This window comes from Aulostomus chinensis, chromosome 19 (genome assembly GCF_037954235.1).
Source record: "Aulostomus chinensis isolate RoL2024-O1b breed Wild chromosome 19, RoL_Achi_v1.0, whole genome shotgun sequence".
In the NCBI taxonomy this organism is placed as follows: Eukaryota; Metazoa; Chordata; class Actinopteri; order Syngnathiformes; family Aulostomidae; genus Aulostomus; species Aulostomus chinensis.
The window spans coordinates 6,106,158-6,131,991 of NC_141338.1; the positions used below are offsets into that span (position 1 = coordinate 6,106,158).

At 42.4% G+C, this 25,834-nt stretch overlaps 2 protein-coding genes across 19 annotated transcripts in view; one reads left to right on the forward strand and one right to left on the reverse strand.

The window, feature by feature from the left end:
• The first annotated feature begins 305 nt into the window (after positions 1-305).
• Positions 306-17,065, forward strand: nup188 (nucleoporin 188). 4 transcript variants are annotated; one of them, XM_086187689.1, is made up of 46 exons: positions 306-400; positions 1,073-1,127; positions 1,334-1,407; positions 1,492-1,576; positions 1,672-1,752; positions 2,115-2,159; positions 2,245-2,337; positions 2,462-2,581; positions 2,694-2,905; positions 3,122-3,236; positions 3,363-3,563; positions 4,057-4,137; positions 4,224-4,316; positions 4,399-4,518; positions 4,596-4,722; positions 4,837-4,995; positions 5,364-5,490; positions 5,582-5,669; positions 5,770-5,846; positions 5,971-6,085; positions 6,182-6,302; positions 6,379-6,445; positions 6,583-6,708; positions 6,812-7,052; positions 7,171-7,377; positions 7,815-7,964; positions 8,186-8,355; positions 8,447-8,516; positions 8,600-8,667; positions 8,758-8,953; positions 9,782-9,859; positions 10,209-10,233; positions 10,331-10,380; positions 10,545-10,630; positions 10,707-10,852; positions 10,944-11,122; positions 11,375-11,575; positions 11,701-11,793; positions 11,900-12,052; positions 12,693-12,830; positions 12,934-13,008; positions 13,370-13,585; positions 13,687-13,818; positions 13,902-13,975; positions 14,074-14,203; positions 14,312-17,065. In XM_086187689.1, exons 1-46 carry the CDS (start codon positions 375-377, stop codon positions 14,489-14,491), a joined length of 5,466 nt encoding a protein of 1,821 aa, XP_086043815.1. In that variant the 5' UTR covers positions 306-374; the 3' UTR covers positions 14,492-17,065. The 4 variants fall into 4 exon arrangements, with proteins under 4 accessions (XP_086043815.1, XP_086043817.1, XP_086043816.1 ...); XM_086187691.1 differs by lacking the exon at positions 7,815-7,964; XM_086187690.1 differs by lacking the exons at positions 10,209-10,233; positions 10,331-10,380.
• Positions 15,135-25,834, reverse strand: part of cdk5rap2 (CDK5 regulatory subunit associated protein 2) — a 32,579-nt gene continuing 21,879 nt past the window's right edge. For 13 of the 15 annotated variants that reach the window (XM_086187682.1, XM_086187681.1, XM_086187683.1 and 10 more), the window contains 18 exons: positions 25,372-25,520; positions 24,882-25,285; positions 24,527-24,759; positions 24,199-24,250; positions 22,585-22,757; positions 21,641-21,964; positions 20,606-20,731; positions 20,397-20,513; positions 20,096-20,285; positions 19,472-19,602; positions 18,625-18,840; positions 18,422-18,511; positions 18,065-18,327; positions 17,831-17,983; positions 17,604-17,742; positions 17,208-17,254; positions 17,024-17,078; positions 15,135-15,555 (listed from right to left, as the gene is read on the reverse strand). In XM_086187682.1, the coding sequence (XP_086043808.1) occupies positions 15,437-15,555; positions 17,024-17,078; positions 17,208-17,254; positions 17,604-17,742; positions 17,831-17,983; positions 18,065-18,327; positions 18,422-18,511; positions 18,625-18,840; positions 19,472-19,602; positions 20,096-20,285; positions 20,397-20,513; positions 20,606-20,731; positions 21,641-21,964; positions 22,585-22,757; positions 24,199-24,250; positions 24,527-24,759; positions 24,882-25,285; positions 25,372-25,520 (2,981 nt within the window). In that variant the 3' untranslated portion in view covers positions 15,135-15,436. The remainder of the gene's footprint in view (positions 15,556-17,023; positions 17,079-17,207; positions 17,255-17,603; positions 17,743-17,830; positions 17,984-18,064; positions 18,328-18,421; positions 18,512-18,624; positions 18,841-19,471; positions 19,603-20,095; positions 20,286-20,396; positions 20,514-20,605; positions 20,732-21,640; positions 21,965-22,584; positions 22,758-24,198; positions 24,251-24,526; positions 24,760-24,881; positions 25,286-25,371; positions 25,521-25,834) is intronic. The other 2 variants (XM_086187677.1, XM_086187680.1) reach the window with 2 other exon arrangements.

Below are 25,834 nucleotides of genomic sequence, written 5' to 3' on the forward strand. Positions count from 1 at the left end.
AAATTATATAAAAAAGGTCTCATCAGGTTAAGAAACCATATGCTTTCAATTTGAGATATTTATATACCCACAATTATCAGGAAAATTACAACTTGGAGTACAAATATAAAACTCTAAAATTTAGGAGCACAGAAAATTGTTAAATGAGAATAATGAAAATAAAACAGTCAAATTGGAAAAGGGAAATAGTAATTAAATGAAGTGTAGATTATTAACGGTTAACAACGCTGGTTAAAAAAAATCCAAAAGATGGTGGTGATGAGGTATTAATGAGAAAAGAGAAGAAGGTGATTACGGAGACAACAACGAAGAAGAAGATACGCACGGCGTAATGACGACACAGCACAACGACCAATCATATTGCAGGAACGAAGATGGCGGAATCGGAGATAAGTGGCAGGTAAGCAAAGACTCATAAACTTTATTTTACGTTTTATTAATTAGTTTTTGATATTTTTAACGACTAAACTTTTGTCATACAACCCAATACTTCATCATATGTCACAATTGGAGGCGTTTACATTCGTCGGTGTCTGTTGAGTAGTTAGTACCACGCTAACTTAGCTTAGCATGTGTTAGCAGTTAAACGTTTGAATGGCTCTTAGCAGCGTGTTGTGTGCATGACAACAACAACCTGTCACCACTGTAAAGTAAATTTGTGTATTTTATCAGATCATTAGACAAGATGGAGGGCTGTCGATCCTTTTTCGTGATTTTATTCTTTTTGCCACGGCGCCCGAGGCATGTGGCCAAATGGGACATAAGAGATGTTTGTGTTGTGGCGGTCGCCTGTTAAATTTATCGTGTGAACAGTGTCCGCTGGGAATGTAAAAGAGGTGAAGCAGCTGTTAGCCAGTTCCTACTATCATTGGTTAATTCCCAGTTTTGATGGGTTTTTTTGATCGTGCATCCCACAAGCTTAAATGAAATACCTAGATTCGATTGTCACATTGCCTCTAATAACCCCAAAAGGTAACTGTTCCTGCAGATGAAGTGGTAAATACTAGGACATTTATGTGAATTCATCAATGTCTGTTAGTGTTTTCCTGAAATGTACATGTTCCCCACTCAGGAGCTGTCGAGAATTATGGATCATATTGCTGGGGAGATCTGCATTGCGAGAGCCGGTATATCATCTTGTTGTATCTGTTTTTGTATATGAAACACCTAAAAAGACTGTGTTGGAGGTTAAATTGTCATTTCAGGACTTTGATTTTAAACAATTTCATGTTCACTCACATCATATTTTTGTTTCAGGCCTTTTCAAATTATATTGTTTTAGTGACACCAGTAATTTTTCTCCTTTTGTCACATAATCTTTAAATCTTTAAAGGCTCAGATAGAAGCAGAGCTTGACAGACACTGGGACAGACTACATGAAGGACTCAGCTACTACAAGCCACCAAGGTAGTTTGCTAAGTAGATCATAACACCATACATATTTCTATTTAGAAAAGCTGAATGAATAATTGCCACCATTTATTGTTCTAGCTCCTCCTCTGCTGGGAAAGTAAAGGAGAGCAAAGATGTTGCACAGCCATTGAAGGATTTTGGTTTGAGGATCAGCAAACTCCTGGTGAGAGTTAAAAAAAGTTTTAAAACTATATAAAAACATTTCAAGTGACTGCTTTATTGATGTATTTCATAATGATCAAACACTTTGATTAATAGGGACTGGATGAGCAACAGAGTGTGCAGCTTTTACAGTCCTACCTACAGGAGGACTACAGGGGAACCCGAGATTCATTAAAGGTCATTTTCTTCACTGTGATAAACCAGTTCTATTGATTGTAGAGAACATGATAGATTTGAACTTTTTTACGTTATTGCATTTGATGTGATGAATTTGGAACACTAAACAGCTTTTACACAAATGATCTATGACCTGCATTGAGAAAATAATTTTTCTTAAGGGAAAACAAAAACAAATAGTTAGATAAGGTTTTAAAGTATTCCTGTTTTAAATGTTTGATTTGTTCCCAGTCAGAGTATGCACATGCAAGTATATTGTAACTGCACAGCAGGGCTATTCATAGCATAGCATAAAATATGCATGCTACTGAAGATATTCCTGTTAAAGGTATTCAGGTACTGAATAACTGGCTCCCACACAGGTTGTTTTCAAGGATGAACGGCAGAGTCAAGCTCTACTGCTGAAGGTCGGTACCAGAAATCAATAAATCATTCGCATTTACTCGTCCATATTTAGTCCAGCTATAACTACATATGTTTTTGTGACCACAGATAGCTGACTACTACTACGAAGAACGCATGTGTCTGCTAAGATGTGTCCTCCTCCTGCTGACGTACTTCCAAGATGAGCGTCATCCCTACAGGGTGAGCAGCGGTTGGATCTAGGTCCCGTTAGATAAACGGGAAACCTGGCGTTTCTCTTTATAATATGAAAATTTTTACTTTCTTCATTCTAACAGAAATTTTTGTGTGTTTGGTTTCTGTCAAGGCTGAGTACTCAAACTGTGTCAATAAACTGGAGAAGGACCTGGTGAGCAAGTACAAATCACAATTCGAGAACCTCTTCAAAGCAGAAGCACCAACATGGGAAACTCATGGAAATCTTATGGTGATAGTTGTTTATGTCTCACTTATCATAACCCAAATATAACATGAATACCACATTGTTTAATTCACAGTTTGGTTGTTTGACACAATGAATCTGTCGGGTTTTTCTCCAGACCGAGAGGCAGGTATCCCGGTGGTTCCTCCAGTGTCTGAGGGAGCAGTCTCTGCTGCTGGAGATCATCTTCCTATACTATGCTTACTTTGAGATGAGCACAACCGACCTGTTGAGCTTCACCAAAATGTTCAAGGAACAGGGTTTTGGGTTGCGGCAGACCAACAGACACTTGGTAGACAAGAGCATGGATGCGCTTGTCGATCGCATTGGGTAAGAGCTTTAATATGTGTACGGGTCTTAGTCTGAACTGAGCGACTAGATGATGCATCAGTTTTGTGAATGCTAGCCAGATACTCAGCTGCCACACTGTCTATAGTTTTAAAAAGGGGATCAAAATATTTGAACATTTGTGATGACCCCCCCCCCCTTTTTTTTTGTGAGCACATAATCAAGGAAATAATCTCATCTTGCTTCTGTGATCGGCAGATACTTGAGCTCGCTCATCCTTGTTGAGGGAATGGACATAGACTTCCTGCACAAATGTTTCTTGGAAGATTGTACAGAGCAGCATCAGTTCTCCAGTGTTCCTGATGTTGTCAAGGTTTGAGTCAAGTTTACAGTAGATATTTTCATGCTATACTACAGCTGTGTACCCTCCTACCAGTCTAGCAATCTCTGGAAAGCTCTGACAAACAGAGTTGATTTAATGTTCATACATTTCTTTCAGGAGATGGACCAGTTGCTTTTAACACTTGGTGACATCCCTCATCACGCGCCAGTGCTGCTGGCCTGGGTCCTCCTGCGACACACGTTGAGACCCGATGAGTTGAGCCCAGTGATCAGGAGAATAGGCAACACTGCTTTGCAGCTGGAGGTCTTCAAGTACCTGTCAACCATGCTGAAAGGACTTGGACTTTCAGGGAATAATGTAAGACAAATTTGACACAATGTGGTGGAGTTTGAAAGCAAACTCGAGGGAGCAACATGCAGAATTTTAGCTAACAGCCTATTATTTTGATGACAGGCTAATCTTGCTGATAATGACAATTGTGCCACTTTTGCTCCTCCTGGAGCCTGAATTTCATTATGTTACTCAACTGGTTTATATCGGCAATGCAGTCAAATAATATATAATACTAAATAGTGACAATCTAATAATAACATGATAATACATTAATGGTATATAAAATATACTGCACTCTTGGAATCTGCAATTTTGGGAACAATCAGTATGCCAAAAGAAGAAAAAATATCTTTTCCCAACTCTCATTTTATGCCAATAAATAAATGAATAGATAAAATGTTTTCACATACCACTTAGATACACACATACCAATGATCTTCAGTGTCTTATCTCAGATTAATTTTGTGTCACACTTAACTATATGTGTGTATTCTTCTTCTTCTCCTTGTCTCTTTAGTGCACAGCAAGCACAGCCAAAGTGTGCATCTATGGGCTCCTTTCATTTGTGGTAACCTCTTTCGAAGAGGAAAGCCTACAGGTGGGGCGATTTTTCATGTGTATCTTGTAAATGTCCCTCTTTTCACTGTAAATTGTTTTAACTATTCTTAACGCTGTGTGTGACAGACTGGTGGTGTGGTGACGCAGTGCTCCCACCTGATTGATGCTGCCTGTGAGGTCCTCTCTGCTCCCAGTCTGGCTGAAGTCTTTTGGGAAATGGTGAGAAAAACACCTGAGGAGAAGACTCTAGTGAGCTCATAAGAACTGTAAAGAATTCTGAGTTTTCTGTGAATTATTCCAGAAGCCCAACATGGGATTGGGACTGATCCTAGACAGCGCTGTCGGGATGTTTCCCCATAAGATTGGACCACTATTGCAGCTTCTAACTGCACTTCTGTCAAACAAGTCAACTGTTAAAAAGGTACATTTCCCTCAAGCACAGTTTAAGTCACCGTTTTCCACATGTGAATGGTTAAAGTGTTACCTCTTGTGTGACAGGTGTACAACTTTTTGGATAAAATGTCCTTCTACACACAAGTTTACAAACATAAGCCCAAAGATATCATCGCCAAGGATGATGAGACTCTGTGGAGGAGACAGACACCAAAACTTCTCTACCCCCTTGGTTAGTGTTGTTAAATTTATTACTATATTTTTGGGCACACAAATGCAAGAGGGAACAATGAGTGAAAGTTTGGTTTCATAATTGACTTTTGCAACATTTTATCTCAACCACCAGGCACAGGGCAGACCAACATGTGGATGCCTCAGGGGGTTCTGGGCCAGGTGATGATTGGGGGTGAGCAGGGCTATGTGGTGCGCTGGGACTACTCCTACAGCTCCTGGACCCTCTTCACATGTGAGGTGGAGATGTTGCTCCATGTTGTTTCAACTGCAGGTACATCCCTGATCATTCATTGACATGTACAAGAATGTACCCTCACTTCTACACAGTGAAAATGCTCAGTTTGTAGGGGCTCTTCTAACAACAATATACATCATGTGGCATCATTAAAGCTTGTCACCTCTGCTTGTGACTTCAAACACTTACTTTTTATATCTCAGCCACAAATTCAACCAGTCAGCGCTCAAGCGGTGTTCTAACATTGTTCCTTCAACCTTGGGTAGGCTCTGAAAAACTGATTGGAGCAAAATGTATAAACTAGTAACCACAGTGACACATCACTAGCCAGCTATAGCCTAAGACACTAAACTTTGGTGCTTTTTTGACAACATTCTGGGCGGTGGGGTCTTTTGTTTTGCCAGACGTCATAGCTCACTGTGCACGTGTGAAGCCCATCTTGGATCTGGTGCATAAGATCATCAGCACTGACTGGACAGTGTCTGATTGTCTCTTGCCACTCACATCACGCATCTACATGTTGTTGCAGAGGTAATTTAAACACTAAAATCTTCAGTAAATGTGTTTACTTCCTGTTCAAAAGTGTCCTGGACTCATCTTTTCATTTATGTTTGTTTGACAGGTTAACATCAGTTATCAGCCCACCGGTGGATGTGATCGCCTCCTGTGTGAACTGCCTCTCGGTGCTGGCTGCAAGGATGCCAGGGAAGGTGAGTGTGCTGGGGACTTCCTGTGTGACCAGGAGGAGAAGTTTAAGGTGTACTTTTCGTGTATCTTTCTCTCATGTTTGTGTTTTCGTCTAATGTGCAGGTGTGGTCCAGTCTACATCATACAGGTTTCCTCCCCTTTGCCTCTAACCCTTTGACCAGTATGGCTCAATGTGTGAGGTAAAGTAAAAAGCTTCATCTCTGTGCTGTCTACTTAAATGAACTTATTCTTACCTTTTAAAAAAATAATAATAATAATTCATGGTGGGAATAAGTAGGAAACAATAAATTGTTTCTGTTTTAGCGCTGAGGGGATGAAAGCTGGTAACTATGGCAACCTGCTGGTCCAGATTGAGCAGCCCAGGGGAGAGTATGCTGTGACCATCGCCTTCCTTCGTCTCATCACCACCCTGGTCAAGGTAATAATTGAACACACCTTTACACGGAATAATAAATATCATCAATGTTGTCCTGCTTTGATATTTTCACCGTTTCTCTTCTTTTGGTGATTTCAGGGTCAACTAGGCAGCACTCAGAATAAAGGCCTGATCCCCTGTGTGCTCCTCGTGTTAAAGGAGATGCTGCCCACCTACAATAAGTGGCGCTACAATGCCTATGGAGTCAGGGAGAGGATAGGTGAACATAACAGACAAGTTTTCCAGATTGTAAAACAAAACAAAAGCTTAACAGAAGCTGTTGCCTGTCGCTTCAGGTTGTCTTATCTTGGAGCTCATCCACGCCATTCTCAATCTGAGTCCAGAGGGAGAGGATCAGGGCAGGTACGGACTAATCTCACAGGGTCATAATGTTTCAGTTTGCTAATATTTGGTGAAATCTAGTTCTTTGAATAAGATATATAGATAGATAGATATTAACACCAAGGTGAATTAATGAATGCTTTTCCTTATTTCTGCAGCACTCCAACCCTGCAGTCTCTGTGCATCTACAGCCTGGCAAACACTGAGGCTGGACAGGCAGTCGTCAATATCATGGGAGTTGGCGTGGACACTATAGACGTGGTCCTGGCTGCACAGCCCAGCAGGTGAAAAGACACATTCACCCCAAGTTCCCACATCAAATGTGTTTGCATGTCATTTGGTGAATTTGGTTGTAAGGTCGCCTGTTCCCTCTCCCCGACTGTCCAGCTCTGGCTCTGAGGGTCCCGGTCAGATCCTGATCCAGACAGTCAAACTGGCCTTCTCTGTCACCAACAACGCCATCCGTCTTAAACCGGCCTCTGACGTCGTGTCCCCTCTAGAGCAGGCCCTGACACAGCATGGTGGTCATGGCAACAACCTCATAGTCGTCCTGGCCAAATATATTTACCACAAACACGACCCAGCGCTGCCTCGGCTTGCTATCCAGCTTCTGAAAAGGCTCGCCAGTGTATGAACCTTCAGTATACAGTATACATATTTGCATTTTATGTGTTTGCTGTTTGACTCAATATTGTACAGTTGAACTTTTACATTTATAGATATAATCCCTGGTATTTTGTCTCAAGGTTGCTCCAATGTCAGTCTATGCCTGCCTGGGCAGTGATGCGGCGGCCATCCGTGACGCATTTCTCACCAGACTGCAGAGCAAGACGGAAGATATGAGGATCAAGGTCATGATACTTGAATTTCTTACTGTCGCCGTGGAAACTCAGCCTGGCCTCATTGAACTCTTCCTCAACCTGGAAGTTAAAGATGGCAACGAGGGGTCAAAGGTATGAACAGTCAAAGATATTCAGAATCCAAAGTAATGTTCCAATCCTGAGTGGGAAATTGCTGCTCCTTTTCAAGTAGGGAAAAATATACAAAAACACAGAAATGAACATTCAACATCAAAAATAATATTGGAAGAATATATTCAAACTAGATGGACATAAATATGAGTGCCTTATATTTAAACATGGATTAAACATACATACATACATATATAAATATATTAATAGAAAATAAATATATGTATTTATATATGTATGTATATACATGTGTATTTATATATATATATATATATATATATATATATATATATATATATATGCACAAGAAGAAGAGAGAAATAGAAAATGAAAATGACATTTGTTTTTTGTCTTTTTCTACTAGAGCAGGGCAATGCATCAATTTATCAATTAATTTGAAGACTTCTCTTCAAACACAGAGAAAATATCAACAGGGCAGCTCAAACTTTATAGTGAGGAGTCTGTACCCTAAAGAAGAGCGGTCTCTTCAGTCGTCTGGAACTGGTTCGGCTTTGCAGAGAAGAACTTTGTCTGCTGTAACTTCTAAAAGAATCCAGCATCTAAAAGAGGCAAGGCAAAACTGTCGGAGGCCCAGGGGAAAGACATCATGTGACATCCATCAATTCAGTCGGATTTAATGAATGGAATTAATCAATTTAAATAGGGCGGTGTGTGGAGAAGGAAAAAAAAAAAGCAATCCAAACTTTCAGGCCATATCAACCAGTCCTAGTAATTTCTTTTAGCTCTGCTTCAAAATATCTTCATGTCTACTCTCTCCATTGACTGCCAGGAGTTTCTCCTGGGTGAGTGGAGCTGTCTTCACGTGGTGTTGGACCTGATCGACTCCAAACAGCAGGGGAAGTACTGGTGCCCCCCGCTGCTCCACCGAGCCGCCCTGGCCTTCCTCCTAGCTCTGTGGCAGGACCGCAGGGATAGTGCCATCTCTGTCTTACGAACAAAGTAAACTAATTTCTCATGCAGTTCTAAACTTCACCTGAACAACAATTAATTAAGGAATCTTCTGAATATATAAATGTGTATTTCTACACAGAGACAGGTTTTGGGAGAACTTGACAACTCCTCTCTTTGGAACCCTCACGCCTCCTTCAGACACCACAGAGGTACTTTGCTGCTCACTTTAGATGTTAACATAGTAATTTTGATGCAAGTTTGTTAATTAAAGAATGTAAATCTTTTCCTCCAGCCTTGTGTTCTGGAGACTTGTGCTTTTGTCATGAAAATCATCGGCCTGGAGATCTACTATGTCGTCAGGTAAATTTAGAACTGTCTTTGTTAGCCTTTATAATTCTGTCTCTTGTCTATAACCTGACTGACTGTAGTTGTGTCTGTCTTGTTGTTTAGTGGCTCCTTGGAGCAGTCTCTGAAAGATGGGCTTCAGAAATTCTCCAATGCACGGCGATATGAGTACTGGTCCCAGTATGTCAAGTCTCTGGTTTGCCATGTTGCAGAGATGGAGGAAGAAGGCATCTGTTACTTTGCAGAGACCCAGATGTTGATCTCTGCTTGGCGGATGCTGCTAATTCTTGCAACCAGTCATGTATGTATGTTACTGTTAACTCACCGTCAACAATCATGGTGTACTTCTAGTCTTTGTAAGGTCATAGGTTGTTTATAAAAGTAGGGTCAAGAAACTGTCAACCATCATCATATTTGCTGTTGCTGCTATTTTTACTGGGAATAATATTCTAGCATACATGACCTGTTACTCACGTCCAACATCTAACTTGTTTCACTCTGTCACAGTGTTCCCTCACGTGAGCGCCATCAAGGCTGTAGTTTAGCTCAGCGAAGGTTTCATCCCTTTCACTGTTCCACCTGACAGAAGCACTTCCTCTGTGACATGTTTACACATTGATGTAAGCCAGAGATAAATCTGTCATTCTGTTGGTCAAAACAGCAAGAAATACATTATAGGAGGTGATGAAAGAGCACTAAAACTTCTGACTCGGTCGATTCGCTGTCATAAAGTGTCCCAGATTCCTTGATGCTTGACTTCAATAAAGTCACCCTACAAGGGTTGAGGGTCCTGTTTCTGATGACATTTCCCATCATCACAACGTTATGTTAAAACGGGGCTGAGTTCATAGTCTGATCCTGATGTAGAAGTGCTTGAAGTGATCTGAGGGTTGATTCAGTTGAGAGCAACCTGGACAAGAGTTCCAGAAGAAAAGTACATCAAACTTGTAGGTTTTGGAGAAGGCTTTGAAATTTGAAAATGGAAGCGTAGTTTAGTTAAGTGACTATTTTACTTTTATAAAAGTTTAATTTACATCATACCACTTGGTCAACACGCTTCAGCCTCAGAGGTGTGGAAATCACGGTAATGATAAAACTGTATATGAACCTTAATTGTACTCGTCTCCAGGCTGATGTGATGCAGCTCACAGACGACTCCACCAAGCTGAAGCTTTTTATGGACGTGCTGGATGGGACTAAAGCTGCTGTAAGTTTGAATGTATTTTTCTGTAATTTTCCCCTGTACTTGAATGGTTGAGTCCGCTCAGTTTGTGTCTCTGTCTGCTGAGCTGCTGTGGCCGAATGAATTCCAACAAGTTCTTACTCTCCAATGTTAACATGACATAAAGGTCATTTTTCGCATTGAGGACATTTTGTATGCTGTTGGCTGCTGGTTCTTGAGACTCTAACACCCTGACTGCTGTGGACCTGTGTGCACGTTTAGCAAACTGGTTAATGAAAACAGGGGTTTAATTAGGGAACTGTCAGCCCTTTAACTTTGTCACAGTTTGGTTTATAACAAATTAATTGCCAGACGTGTTGTCATTTATTTGCAGGTATTTAGTTGTATTGAAAAGACAAGTGAGTACAAACCCCCCAGAATCAAAGGAGGATGAATAACATGTTTCCTAAGAAAGGGATGAAGAACTTATAGTTTGTTGCATGATGATGTCATTAGGGAAAGACAACACAAAGAGCAGAGCTGGACACACAGGCAGCGTCTCGCAGGTGAGTTTCTTGGCTAGTTCAGGGCTCAACAAGTTACCAAATAGGAGGGAGAAAGGCTGAGTGATAAATGCCACAGCACAGCAATGCCAGGCACACACCAAGGCATTTCTGCCTTGTGTTTCCACCCACACTGACATTGTGTTTTCACCCCTTTTTTCATGTAGCTGACAACGCCTATGTCAGTGCCATGCCTTCGTCTTGGATCCATGATGGCCACCCTGCTGCTAGTCCTCCTCAAACAGTGGAGAAGGTTTGTACTCATGTCTTTTGAAAGGAAATATGTCACGGTCCACAGAACAAACTGACTCCTTCATCTTCCTCTCCAGCGTGGTAGCGACTGCCCCCGACATCCTGTCTCCTCTCTCCCTGATCCTGGAGTGTGTCCTGCAAGCTGATCAGCAGATGATGGAGAAGACCAAAGCGAAAATCTTGTCTGCACTCATTTCTGTGCTGCAGATTCAGGGACTCAACGGTAAAGAAGTGTGTGTGTGTGTGTGTGTGTGTGTGTGTGTGTGTGTGTTAGCTATAGATTTTTATTTTTGCTGAACATCTGTGTGAACTAGGTGGAGAGATTTCCCAGCTGCCCCAGCTGTTGCTGAGCGTGTGCGAGACGGTTAAAGACGAGGCCCTGGCTCTCATAGACAACACTCGTCACATGCACCAGATGGGAGACACGGTTGAGGACGAGGATAGCATGGAGACAGACTCCCCCCGCGGCCCTCAGAAGGACCAGAGAGATGGGGTGAGTTGAGGAGGGGCTAAGAGGGCTCGTGGATGCTGGTTTTCACTCTGCACAAGTCTGTTTAGGTCCCATTCCTTTCCCTCAGAAAGTTGGTCTCATATTCAGTAGAAGTATCCGTTTTTCCACATGTCAAAAAGTTTAGTCATGAAAATGTACCTGAAAGGTGTTGGGGTCAAAAAGCTGTTATTTGTACGTGTGTGACTACAACCGGTGTGATTCCAGTTTTAAGTCATGCTCAACGGCACTCTCCAGGTTTGTGTGCTAGCGCTGCACTTAGCGAAGGAGCTGTGTCGCACTGATGAGGACGGTGAGCACTGGATCGCCGTGATGAGGAAGGTTCCAGTTCTGCCCTCGGTGCTCAGTGCTGTGGAGCTGAGTCTGCGGTCCAAACACAACCTCTACTTCACTGAGGCGGCGCTCCACCTGCTGCTCACGCTGGCACGCACACCTCAGGTACGCACACAAACAGCTGATTATTTTAAGCTTTGTCCATTTCACGAGATCTTTTAACACAATCACCAGTTTTTAAATCAGGTTGAAAGCTTCAAGTTTTGTTGGTGTCCTCATTTGTCCTCTAGGGGGCAGCAGCTGTTGCCGGAGCAGGAGTCATCCAGACAATCTGCCTCCCTCTCCTGAGCGTCTATGAAGTTTCTTCCAATGGAACATCACAGGTGATGGATATGGACCCCCCCCATGTGATTTTAAGGCTATATGATACAGCTGCAGCTCTTTGTGGATTAATATGATTATAACTTTCATGTCCATGTCCCTGAGCAGAGTTTCTCCCGGAAATCCCAGGACTCTGCCTGCTGGCCGGTGGTGTACCGCCTCTGCGTGTCCTTAATGGAGAGTCTGCTCAAGATTCTACGCTACAAATTCATCAATGAAGCCTTGGACTTTGTTGGAGTGCACCAAGAGCGAATACTTCAGGTACTACTGCATTAAGGTGTCCTATTGCACCTAAAAAAATCACATGAGCCAGACTATATGGGCAGGTAGAAGCTATTTTACATCTCGTACACTACTCATGATTGTTGTTGGTGGTTCTGATTCCAGGATGCAGCCATGGTGACCTTACAGAGTAATGTTAAGGGTAAAAGACATTTTAGTCAGCAAACTTATTTAACTGTTCCACTAAAATAACTCACCTGACCTTCCTTGATATATGATACAGATCTTCATCAAAACATTACATTTTTCATGTGGAGCTTGCTACTCACTGACTAGTTTTAGACAGTGTGACTTTACATTCATCATTTTTGCAGAATGTGTTGTTACGCTCATGCATTCTTGTAAAAAGCTGACTTGAGAATTTATTGATGAGAAATGGCTGAGAAATCCAGCAGGGAAATCAGGCTCTCTAATAACTACACTGCTGACTACAGAAAACAACTTTGTCTGACGAGAGGCTAAACTTCAGTGGTCACAACATTAGAGTAGACAAAGATTTACTGGATGAAAACTTGTCCTTTCCTGAGATCATCTATGTTTTTATTTAATTTGTAAGTCAAGAAATAGAAAAGAACATTCTATATTGCCACTAACCTTCATGCTTCCTTGTCCTGCCCAGTGTCTGAATGCAGTGCGCACAGTCCAGAGTCTTGCATGTTTAGACGAGGCTGACCACACCGTCGGCTTCCTGCTGCAGCTCTCCAGCTTCTCTAAGGAGTGGCAGTTTCACCTGCCCAATCTGCTGCGGGACGTCCAGGTAGGCCAAGAGAATCTCTCCATCAGTCAGGATCACCAGCGCTTTGCTTCCCTGTCACAGTTCAGCTCTGAATTGTTCAGCTCCTTCTGTCTCCGCTGTGCAGGTGAACCTGTGTTATCTGTGCCAGACCTGCACGTACCTGCTGCACAGCAAGAAGATGCTCCATCACTACCTCCAGGTTAGGAAGCAGGCAGTCGTCCTATTTCTTCATTATCACCTTTTTCTTTCACTATTTTCATGATTTGTTTGCAGACACCACAATATTCCAGGTCTTCTCTATTATAAAAATGCAAGAGTCCATTGTTGTTTTTTAATTAAAATGCCCATTCTAAACAAATGTTGAGGAAAAATCGGCAGAAGACAATTCTGTTTAATGCATCCATTAGAGCTTTGTAGATATTGAAATAAAATATTTTAGTATTTTAACGTCATCAAACTGCTTCAATGAAAGCACAAAAATGCAGATAAAATACTGCTGATAGAAGTCACTTGAACCAAATGTATCGCAACTGTAAGCCGTCGATGTGTTTTTGTCTAAGGTTAAAAATGGTGAGGCATTGCCCCCCGGCCCTCTCCCCAGGACACAGCGTGCCCCACAAACGCCGTCTAAAGAAGCTGCAGGTGGAGGAGAGCGAGAGGAGGCTGAGCAGAAGGCGCTGCTGGCTGTGCAGTGTAGCCTTCTGAAAATTCTCAGTAAAACTCTGGCGAGCCTGCAGCACTTCACTCCAGACTGCTGCCAGATCCTCCTGGACCAGGTCAGCCCGCTGCTCCGACACTTCACCTCCATTATCAGCCTCGTACTTCCTGCTGTAGAGATATGAATACAGGAAGGGCTCATGTGTGTGTTTCCTGCCAGTGTATGGACCTGGCAGAATATAAGACGCTGTTTGTGCTGAGCTTCACCACTCAGGCGTTTGACCCTGATGTGCCTCCTTCGTTTGGAACCCTGCTGGCCACCATCAACGTGGCTCTGAGCATGCTCAGTGAAGTAAGCATTTAAAGTGTTGGATGTAGTTCTGAGAAACCTCAGCTGCTGTCAGCAAGATACACATTTGTCCTACTTGTTTATAGATGGAGAAGAAGAAGGAGCCAGTTTCCTTGAGCATAGCCTCACTGGCCTCATCTGAGGAGCTCCAGGCACTCAAGTGAGCACGTTACTATTTCAAAGTTCCATGGCCCTCAATGAAATTATATTCTAATGTCGTTCTGCTGGGTGACAGTAACTTATTTTTGTTCTCTTCAGGTCACTTCTGATGTTTACCATGGAGAACTGTTTCTACGTGCTGATCTCTCAGGCTGTCCGGTGTCTCAAGGATCCCTCCATCCTCCCACGAGACAAACAGAGGCTCAAACAAGAGCTCTGCTCTGAACTGGTGAGAAGTTACAGCTCTGAATGCAACTTTGTTAATCTTGGATTACTGCCAACATCTAAATTCATTTAGAGACATAACTTTTCTTATCTTCTCCCACTTCATCTCCAGAGCACTCTTCTGTCAGGCTTGTCCCGCCACTTCCGCAGGGGCTCACCCTCCTCCCCAGCTGGCGGGATCCTCCCATGTACGCAGTCCAAACCCCCCACCCCGGGCTCCAAGGGAGGCCACGAAGGTCAGGAGCCACTCATCCAGCTGGTTCAGGCCTTCCTTAGACTTGTACAGAGATAAACACAGAGGTCTCCACCCAGAACTCAAACATGGGTGGTTTGTTCTCAGTTGTAAAGTTTCAAAATGTCAGTATTTTTTTGTACCTTAAGTACTTGGGGGGGAAAAAAAAGTCTGGTGCCTGATTTACAGTAACTGAAGTAGTTCAAATAGAAAAAAAAGTTTGTTTATAAAATATAATGATCTGCTGAACATTTCATGTTGCCAAAACTGCTGTTGAGACTAAATCTGAACACAACCAAAGTGTTTACTGTCAAAGGCCACTGAGAAGCTGCCTTATCAGACTTTAGAGAAGAAATCTTGGTGCTCGTTCACATCAGTGACTGATGGGGTTCCATCTTTCTAAGGCCTAGTTTTATAGGTCACTTTGACAATACGAAATGACCAGATGTGTTCAAGTGTTACTTAAAAAAAAAAAAAATCCCAAAAAATGTTTTTTTCAACTATCTATAATGTAGTGGAAAGGCTTACTTTGTAAAAGTGCAACTTTTTCTAATACTCTTCACTTTTCACTATTTTCTTACCTGTGCTTCATGTAAACAAACAAAAACAGCTGCCAAAATTTGTACTTTAAAAATGTATAAACTAATAAAGGGACTTTTTTTGGATGCAGTGTGTTGAGCTCAAAGTGAAACCGCTTCAGCTGTGACAGTTAAACCATTTTCTTTACTGCATTTGCGCAACCCTTTATCCATCCTATAATAAAATACAAGTCATGTTCTTATTTCCATCATAAAAAGAAAACTATATACAAGATCTTTTTAAAAGAATAACTTTTACAACTTCAGTACCTAAAATCAAATTATGGGCAGGTCTTGTGCAATTGAAATATAAAAAAAAATTGACTGATCATCAGAGAGTAAGGTGACGGTTGTACAGCAGGACAGAAAGGCAGGATATGAACATCAGGTAGCTACAATTTTAAAAGCAGTTTAGGATGCAGATTTACTAGCTGCATTGGAAAGATGCGTCGCTGGTGTAACTGTCGGGGGACTCAGCGCTTCTGTCTGGCCCTGGACTTGTCTGTGTGTCTGTAGTGTCCCCTACTGGCCATTTACAGGAACCTCCTGCAACAGAAAAAAAAAGATTGCCTTGATATTCTAAGACTGGAAACAGGCGGTTAGACATGCAGAGTAAAAATGTTCAGATGAAGGCATTCAAATGTTGGCTCTAATCATTCTTCAGGTGCATGCGTCTGACATCTGGATGATTAGAAGTAGCATTTGGGAGATCTGCTTATTCAGATGAGGTTTGATAGCACTGCTCTATAAATGAGCTTCAAGACTGGCTTGTCTGACGGTGAGAAAATCTGCTTACAGCACATTGAGTAATATTTCATATCAACTGTTAAATCTATAATCTTAACAGGAGGACAGATACAAGGTGCCTGCTCTTCTTCCAAATAAAAATTCAAGACTTTTTTAAAACTCCTATATCCCTCCCCCAAGACCTTTACTTTATGTAAATCACATTTGTGTGCCTACTTTTTTGGTTGAGATTGTACCTGTTGTGTTTAGTATAGAAGTTCAAGCTGAAAACGATGCTACATGAGTTTTGATTTGATATCGTTCCAAAAACTAGCAGTAAGCAAAATCCTATGTTTTTATGTGCTGTCTTTGTGTATTTCCAATTTTACAAGATTATGTGCCTTTGAGCATACTCTAAAATTCAACTATGAGAGAAAAGTTTTCCAGACTTTTTAAGACTTTCAATACCTGTGCAAGCACCCTAGAGGTACTTTCAATCTTGACGCTAACCATCTCCTAGTTGTAGTTTAATTAGATTCTCCTCATCTCTTAGTGAATAAATTTCCCAAAATCTTTTAACTACTCCTTCAATGATGTCATAGCCAAGTAGAATATCAAGCATCAGAGCTGCAGATCCACACTGTCACTCAAACACAAAAACATCCAGTTTATTAGGTGCAGTGAGTCCTGTTATTCTCAGACTGTATAACAATTAAGTGCATGTAGCCAGCGAGACATCACCAATTCATAATATGAGACCTGAAATTCCATGTGAAAGGTTGCTGTCAACTTGGCTTTTTGCAACCGGAAGTGTGACCACGTTTAGATCAGACAAACTGGAGCGAAACAAGGGGTCAATCTGACAGATGTAGACGAGTCGTCGGCATAGCAACTCGTCAAACATAATATCACCAGCACATCCTACTTTATCATCAAGTTACTCTAAATGTATTGATAATAAAATTAACATTTGTTTGGTTGGAAAACTTGAAGCTGGTCAATCATACCGTGAACTAGTAAAACTGGGAATGATGGTCTGCTGATGTTGCCCTCTGCTGGCCTTGAGAAAGATTGCAGATTTAGGACCAATGGAGAGAATATTTAGTCTTTTGAGACGGTACAGATGCTCTACAAAGTATGCGACTGTTACCTTTTGTGAACCCAATAAACTGTGTGCATCATCATACTTGATATTTTGCTTCATGCAGCAGATAAAACCAAGTCAGCAGGCTTTTGTGAACTTCATGCATCAGATCAATCTGAAAATCTTCACTTCAACCACACTGACCTTCGTCTGGTCCTCCAGACGGGCCTTTCAGGCCAAAGAGGGTACAGTAATTTGTCTACCGTTTTTCACACAGAGAATGAGAAGAAGAATAAAAGTGATTCATTGAGTACAACAGACCACTAAAGACAGGACGCATTGACATTTTGTAGCTGTGGTGTTTGAGTTTTTTTTAATGTAAACTCACCTCTAAATTCCCCCTGGCTTTTTTCAGCACTCCATGGGTGAGAGACACTAAATGAATGAAAAATGCAACATTAAAATACAGAAAATGGATGACTTTATTATCTTTTTTTCCCCCCTGGTCCAACCATCAATACATTTTTATCCTAAATACCTGAGTTGACATTTTAAAAGCCAACTCTCTAAAGAGATTCAGCATGGGCTGCAAGGGACTTTACAGTCTGAACATGGAGTGAAATTCTCCCTTTGACCCTTGATCAGGGGCACTGAAGTCATTGAACAGAACCAAAGCTCATTTTGGCAAAAAAAAAAAAAAAAGCATTTCAATTAAAAGTATTTTGTAAACATTTATCAACTAATCCTTTAAAAAATAAACTGTGAAAGTAGAAGATGATCATACGTTGGTCGATGATGACCCTCTCCATTCCTTCTTTAAGTTGGTTGGTGGTTCGGAGGCGTTTCACGGCTCCACTCAGCATCCTCTCCTGCTGGGACAGCCTGCTCTTCAGTCTGGCGATCTCGTTTTTAAGCAGCTCATCCTGAAATGAAGGATAAAGGATCAGGATTCAATTCTGTAGATATTTAATTCAATTAGGCTCCATGTAGGAAGTGTTTGCACTTGTTTACCTGCTGGATGTTGTTGGTGCCATCCCCCACTGTGTCACCAGCTGGCAGAGATACTCTCCACACCAGTTTGAGCAGTCGGCCCGCCTCCTCTAACACTTGCTGCATTGTGTTCATGCTGCCAGACAAACTCTTCAGGTGCTGCTGTTCTATCGCCTAAAAAACACATTAATGCTTAATTGAAATCACAGACAAATTCACATTTACATAAAGAAAAACTAAACTGAACTAAAGTACCTTGTTGTCAGAGCTCTGCTGTTTGAATGTGTGCAGACAATCCTGCAATTGTGTCTCCATGCTACGCGACAGTTTGCGACCCTCGGAGATCTGCTTGCGGAGGGCACTGTAGTCCTCAATCAATGCTAAAATGTGGCGGCCGTTGCGATTGGCCCACATGCGGTGACCCGGCACCAAGCGAGAGGGAGCGCCTGTGATACTCTCACCAGAGCTGCTGCTGACGGACCTGCTGTCCACCTCTGAATGAGTGTGACGTTTTTCCTCTGAAAGATTCAAGCAAACAAACGTAATCTAGATATATAAAACATTCCGGGACAATTCTTAAACACCTCTCTAACTGTGATGAGGTTTGCCTACCGTGGAGGGTGCTAGTGTGTTCATTCTGAGCCTGAAATGTTTGACGGAGTGAATCACCGCCTTCACGACCTGGCGACCTGCCTCCATCATCTAGTACAGATAAAAAGCAACACTGACATCACCAGGCAGATCGCTGTGTGTGTGTGTTTCCATGTCTTCTATACATGTCACACAGGTTAGGGACTTCTGTGTCGTGTGTTTACCGGGGGAGGAAAGCAGGTAGTTGATGTTGATGGTTTCAGAGCGGTTGGATCCTCTGAGCAGCTGCTCCTCCAGTCTCTGCCGCAGTGCCGTGTTGGTCTGAATGCTCCTCTCCAGCTGCAGCCGCAGGTGTCTGATCTCTGACAGCAACTCACCCAGGTCCACTGAACCTGAGCATGGGGTGGGGACGTGATCTTGACTGGCCATGCTGGTTTGTTCTTAGAAGTAAGATGAGAGGAAACATTCTATTAATGTTAGAATATTTCCAGGTGACATGTTTCTGCTGGGTTGTTAGTAAAATGCACTAGTGAGGAGGAAAGTTAGCAAACTAAAAACACCAGCATTCTGAGGATTGCTAGACTGTTTCATAACAGAGTGGCCTGGGAGTGCAGCTTCACTCCTGTCACACAGAGCAATCCTGCAGCCAACTCACAACCAGACAGACAACAGGAAGACTTACATTATGTTCAAAATGCAATCTGCAGTACTTTTAAGGAACAAATCTATTTATGACAATGTCAGCTTCGTGTCATCATCGCCAGTGAAGAGAAACAGTTAACACATTTCATTTAAGTAGTTCCCAACTCACTTTTTTCATTTCACACTAGTTATTTCCTATTTTACTACAATAATGATCCATGCAGTCATATCTGTTACTTTAACTGTCTGAGATTAGACCAACAGAACTTTTATCTTCCTAAAAACTCTAATTAAACCTCTACACAAGCAAAAAGTTGTGATTATGTGGGGTTGAGTCCAAGATTGGAATTAGAAGTCAAGAGGTCAGTTCTCCGTTCCTTATCAACAATAATAAATTACAACATATTTTCTTAATAAATGACAGCAAACCTGCACTGCCTGTGTGTTTCATTGCATCACTCTTCATCTTTTCATACACTTGCAACTCCACTCGCAGTGACTGGAGGAGGTGCTGGGAGTCGCTCAGCTGCTGCCTCTGAAGCTTCACCTCACACTGCAACCTGGAAACATGAATATACCGTCATCTCAATATGCTGCATCATCGAATACAATAATAAACATCGTCACTTCAGTACACAATGTACTGTATGTGTAGAACACATTCAAATATTAGTCTACTGAATATGGTACACAACACCAAACATTTCGGGTGACGAGCAAAGAAAAGGGAGAGGAGAAGATATTTGAGAGTCCTGGTTTCAGGTGTCGACCTCACTCAACTGTGTCAGTAGGACTCATTACCATGGGTCACACACCCTCACTGAGGTATGCACGTGTGTATGTCAGGAATGAGCCTTCACATGACCGACTCCTGTTTCAGACTTGTACTAAAAGTATGGAATAATAATAACCTTAATGACTCATTAGAATGGTAATTAGCCTCTTGGTGTGGTTTTAGGTTCCATGGAAGAGAACCATGATAATAGAATGCGTGCATGATGAGGGAACACTCAGAAACACGTGTTATTCATGCAGTGATGTGTGTGTATGTACCTGTGCAGCTCATCCTTGCTGGAGTGCAGGGACTCCTGCAGCAGTGTGTTTTCTCTGGTGATAACCTCCAGCTTCTCCTGCAATTGGAGGTTTTCCTGCCTCAGAGCTTCACTTTCTTTCCTACTCTGCTCCAGTTTGGCTGTCCGTCTTGTCAGAGTATCCCGTAGCTTCTCGTTCTCCTTCTGCTTGTCTAGAGGGAAAAAGAAATTTTTGACTGTGTAAAACATGAACTGATAAAGTAACACACCAAACAGACTGCCCCAAGAAGACGTGTGTTCCAGTGAAGCAATATGTGTCTTACCTCTGGATGCCAGGTTGAGCTGCTCCTTCAGCGCTTGGTTTTGACCCCAAAGGAATTGTACCTCATTAGCCAGCTGACCCTGCTCCTCATTGCCCTGAATGAAGATGTTGGTGGCTGCTGTACAGGACAAAACACACATACACTCACATACCTGCATCTTGATAACCACAGCACCAGAAAAAGAGAAGAGGACAGCATTAGGTTTGTACCTGGGTCTTTCTCCACCTCAGCTAGTCTTTTCTCCAACTGCTCCCTGAGACGGTCGTTGGTGCAGATACTCTCCTCCAAGCGCTGCCGCAGAGCTCGGATCTCCTGTAGATGCTCTGCTAACAAATCTGACAGAAACATAATAACAGAAGTAAACCAAACAGGCACATTTAGGAGATACAGTAGGACATGGAGACACTTTAAAAACCCAAGTAGTCTAGGTTAAGATTATCTGATATTTAATCTCCAGTAGAGGTCAAGCTAGAAAAACATTTAATCTTGTTTCCCATTACATCAGGCCTTCGCAGCATATTAATGCCCAAGTCTTTCAAAAGTCCTGTCAGAAAAAATAAATAAATAAAGGCATCACAATAACAGATTTTGGAGCTAGCCTCTCAGAAAACCATATATATAAAACCACAGAAAGAAGTTATAACTCAGCTGTTCATGGGCTGAAGTACTAATCACAGTAAGACAAATGAAACGTCAAGTGTAACAGGACATGCCAGATTGTTTTTTAAATCATATGATTATTTGAGAGATATTTCAATGACATGTTTTTAATATGTTTTTTAATAATGGAAAAATTATTTTTTGAATTTTGCTGGTGTCTCTACCAAACAACTATGTTTGTTTTTATCTGGAGAATGTAATTTGTAGGCCAAAGCATCTCCGCAGCGCCACAATACTTCATTTGTGATGGTATATTGAGACACATCTAACCTTCATAAATAATTAGGAGCTCCTGCGATTTCCGAGTTGGGCATATTGCTGCACTGATAAAGTTTCAATTAATTGTGTAACGTCGACGATTGGACGCTCCTTTAATACGTTATGCTGCATGGATTCCCTCATAATAAATCCCTACAATGTGTGAATAGCATGAGAATATAAAAAGCAAAACACAATTTGATAATAGAAGCTGTATAAATGTAATTTTAAAAGCATGCTGCTTCTTAAATAAGCCATTGTTGTCTTAAAGGAGCTACGTTAGTTACTGTTAGCGTGTACTGTATCAATCTGTGCTAAATGACTACCTGAGTTTGTGGTGTGAGGTTGAGCAGAGGCCTTCCCTGGTGAACATGTATCTCTGTCATGTTTCTGTGTATCTGTTGGAGACCCCGATCCATGCTGTCCTTGGCTGTGATCCAGATGATGAGAGTTCGTCTGGGCCATGATTGAGCGGTGCAAGTCCAGCTCACTGCGCAGAGTAGCGTTCAGCACCTCACTGGTCCTCAGCTGCTCCTGCAGTCGCCCATTCTCCCTCTGCAGGCCCTGCATCCTGATGTCTGCGTCCCAATGACCAGACACACCTTCCTCCTGAGCTCCTCCCACAGTTTGGTCAGTAGGGTGGCGCTGGCCTGGACATGTAGAGAGAGACACACAACAGACTTACAGTCACTTTACATCACACTGAACTATAGCTGGAATAGGTAAACCAGATTATCATCCACTGCTGTAGCCTCCCAACTAAAAATGTAGCTACAAAAACAGATGAACCACACTAGGATTCAACAAGTTAGGAAACCATACAGTGTTGCCCAATCAGAGAAATATGAGTTAGGGTCTCCAAGGACCCTCTCACATGTCCGCATGCCTCACTGGGCTCTTGTCACTATCTCTTTCCAGGAGAAACAATTTGCAGAATGAACTCGAGAGCAGCCACTGAATAATGCAACTTTAAGTGGCAGTGGATGGAAACTGGACCCCTGCCCTGCCCTTGGCCGGCAGGCTTTGTCTCATGGGACGCTTCACTGCAACAGAATGGATCTGAGTGGAAAAGAAGAGCCATTACAGGCTGCAACTAGACAAAACTTTAGGTAATCTCAATGAAATACCCCCTGGGATGGGAAACTGAGAAAAATATGTACTTTTAATGGAGTAAACTGAGATAATCCCAGAGTGGTTGAAAATGATCTGGCTGCCCTCTTGGACCTGTCACTTGTGATGTCCAAGGCATTGATCCAATCTAGTCACTTACCATATGACTGATTGCCACCTTGTGCGGCAAGGCTGCTGTGACAGGAGGAGGTTGTCCTGTCTGAGTGGTACAGGTCTGAGTGAGAGCTGTGGTGGCTACTGGGACTCTGGCCTCTGATCTGGCTCTGTAGGCTCTGAATGAGACGGTTCTTCTCCTGGAGCTCTTTAGCCAACCTGAGAGAAGCAGGAGGAGAAGAGGAGGATTTCACCTTGTTAATACCAGTGGAAGTGGAATCAGTCCACCAGAACACTCAGCTAATGAATTTTAACTGTCACACAGTGTTGGGAAGAAAGCAGCTCAGAAAACAACCCCAAACCCCAAAAGAGAGACTACTTAAGACTGACTAAACAGAGAGCTCTGACCCTGGCGGAAACATAAGAGTTGGAGAGAGCCAGAAGAATTCACGGCAAACGTCACACTGTCAGTCCCACTCACAGGTCCAACTGCTCCCTGGTGCATTCAGCCAGGGTGAGATTTTGTTGGACAAGGAAGCTGATGTGCTGTTGCAACAGCTCTCTCTCGCCCTCTAGCTCCACACGCAGATTATTAATCTCCAGCTGGATTGCAGCAGGGCTGTCAGGAAGATCCTTCACACTCCCCTGGGACTCCTGATGAAGTGCCCCATGACTGCCAATGTCAGCAGCCACTTCACTTTCTGTCTCTGTGTTTCTGTGTTATTAGCCATTACACAGTATTATAAAATGAGTAATGAGACAAGAATATGTTACTAATGTGTCATATAACATCAAGCACAAAGTTATTGTATTTTTTAAACTTTCACAAAGCAGTTCTAATATGGGAAACTGCATTTGAGGGTCTGATAATTAACCAGTGATGTAATTATGGCTTTATATGAAGACTGTTCAAATATTTAGTGCTTTTGCATATGACCTTATAGAATTTACATTAACCTGGGGCTGGATAACGGTAAGGATCTCACTATACAATACATATCATGATAAATGGGTGACAAATATTGATAAAGGATTATGGGAAAAATAAGAAGCCGTAATTGCCTGTTTATGGGGGTATGGGGGACTCTTGTCTGTTGTTAGTGACCCAGTTAGCAGCAATGCAACCTCAGTGTTTTGGTTGACATACAGACAAAATTAGGTCAACAGCAGGACGCTATTCAAAACCAATGATACAGACACAGCCCAGGGTCATAAGGCAACTGGCTGGCAGGAGGCGTGGAATGCCTTTAAAAGGGTCATGAGACAAATATCACAACAGCTCAACTAATGACCCTGAAATCTCAATCAGCGAAAGGGTATGACTCCAGAATCATGAGACACAATGGTGGTAAATACTACACTAATTAATCAAATTACACTACGGATGAAGAAATGGGGTGTTGCTCTCCCAGCACTGACAGAATTTTTTTTAGTGGGCTCAAGCCCCACAAGACTAAACTCATGCTGAAAGTATTAGTTGCACTTGCTGTTAATATACTACAGAATAAAAAAAAACTATTACCATCCTCAAATTGGTTTTAAAATAACATATACATTATTTATTTGTTCTGCATAAATGCTTCCTGTCAGATGCATTCCCCACGTTATTAAACAGTTTTTTTCATCCTTATGACCAGCATTATCAAAGGTTGAGATGTACCTGCGGGAGAGTTCCAGAGCCGCCACGTCTTCATTATCCAGATGAGAGTCTCCTAGCAGACAGAGGACAAAACACTGTCAAGGACCTGTCTCTAATGATCAGTTATGACTGGCTGCTCTTTTGTGTTCACATCTCTCTGTTGGTGCTTACTACACTCTCTGTAAATGCACTGAGACAATGCTGCACCACAGGTCAGTACTATTCACTCAAACAACTGTTTTCTTGACAGTATTAAGTATCATTCTGTTCATGTATGTTTTTGCTAGTTATGCATTTTCAGGCACAGAAGCAAGAAATCAAGTGCAAATCCAATCAAAGCAGCAGCTACCTTTGTCCAGTCGTCCCTCCAGTCGGTCCAAAATACTCAGGCTCTTGTCCAGCTGTCCTCTAACCACCTCCCCCATGTAGTAGTCGACTTCACTTCCCTGCATAAGCTCCTGGAAGGCCTTGTTCAGCTCCTCCAGTTGCCGTCGCTGCAGGGCTCCCAGCCTCCGGCTCTCCTTGATCTGCTGCCTCAGTTGTGACAGCTCTCTCGCCTGGGATTGCACCAGAGAGTCCAGCCTGTGGACGAGACAGAATGAGGGTGAGTGGGAGGGAAAACACCAGCACGAGGACAGATTTTAAAAATGACAACTCAGTGTAAAAACAGAATATTGATCACGTGTTCAAAAAATAATGTTGACCTGGCTGGTGATGCGGAGCGGCTGCGAGCCTGCTGTAGCTGATCACTCATGCTTCTGTTCAGCAGCGTCTCGCTTTCCAACTCCATCTTTACATAGCCGCTTTTACTCTTCATTGCCTGTGTTTCTCCCTCCTCTTTCTCTCTTAACTGTCCACTACTGTAACGCCTATCATGGGTGAAGTCCTCTTTCTGGGTTCCCTCTTGATTCCTAATGACTGACAAGTCAAAGTTGTTGGCAACTGCATCGACCGAGTGGGAGCTCCGACGCAGAAGATTTTGCATCTGGAGAATGAGTTTGGTCTGGCTTTCCAGCTGGACCTTCAGCTCCCTGACTTGTGTCTGCAGCTGGAGAGGGTCCTCAGACATGCCGTAGTCCTCAAAGGCCTGGGGGCTTTTCAGACTGGCCTGAAGACAGACAGTAGCATCAATCTACTTTGGGTATAAACAATTATACAGTAGCAAGAAAAGTGACTTGACATTAAATTGAATACCTTGGCAGAGCTGAGAGCTGGGGAACTGGGGTATGTGGTGCTGGAGGTCGAGTCCAGGTTTTCAGTAGAGGAATAGCTGGCCTGCTCATGTTTTAACAGTGAAGGCAGACTAGAGGCACTACAACTAGGATTCACAGCAACGTCCTGGTCTGGAAACATGGAGGGAAGGGGGTCAGAGGAAGAATAAAATAGTGATCAAGAATATTACAAGTTGTGACAATACTGTGTGAGGCAATAAATCCTTTGAGATGCAGCTCAACAGGAACAGTAACATCAGGAAAGCAGTGAAATGTTATTCGGTGCTGGAAAGACATTCCCAAACCTCATAGTGGTAACATGCAAGAATTCATCAGTGCAGAACATTGCATGGCATTAAAATGTGGGACTAGTGCCAAAGACCAGAACAGACGCTGTGCAGTTATTACACCCAAACAGAAGACAGAGACAGTTGTCTTTTTTCACT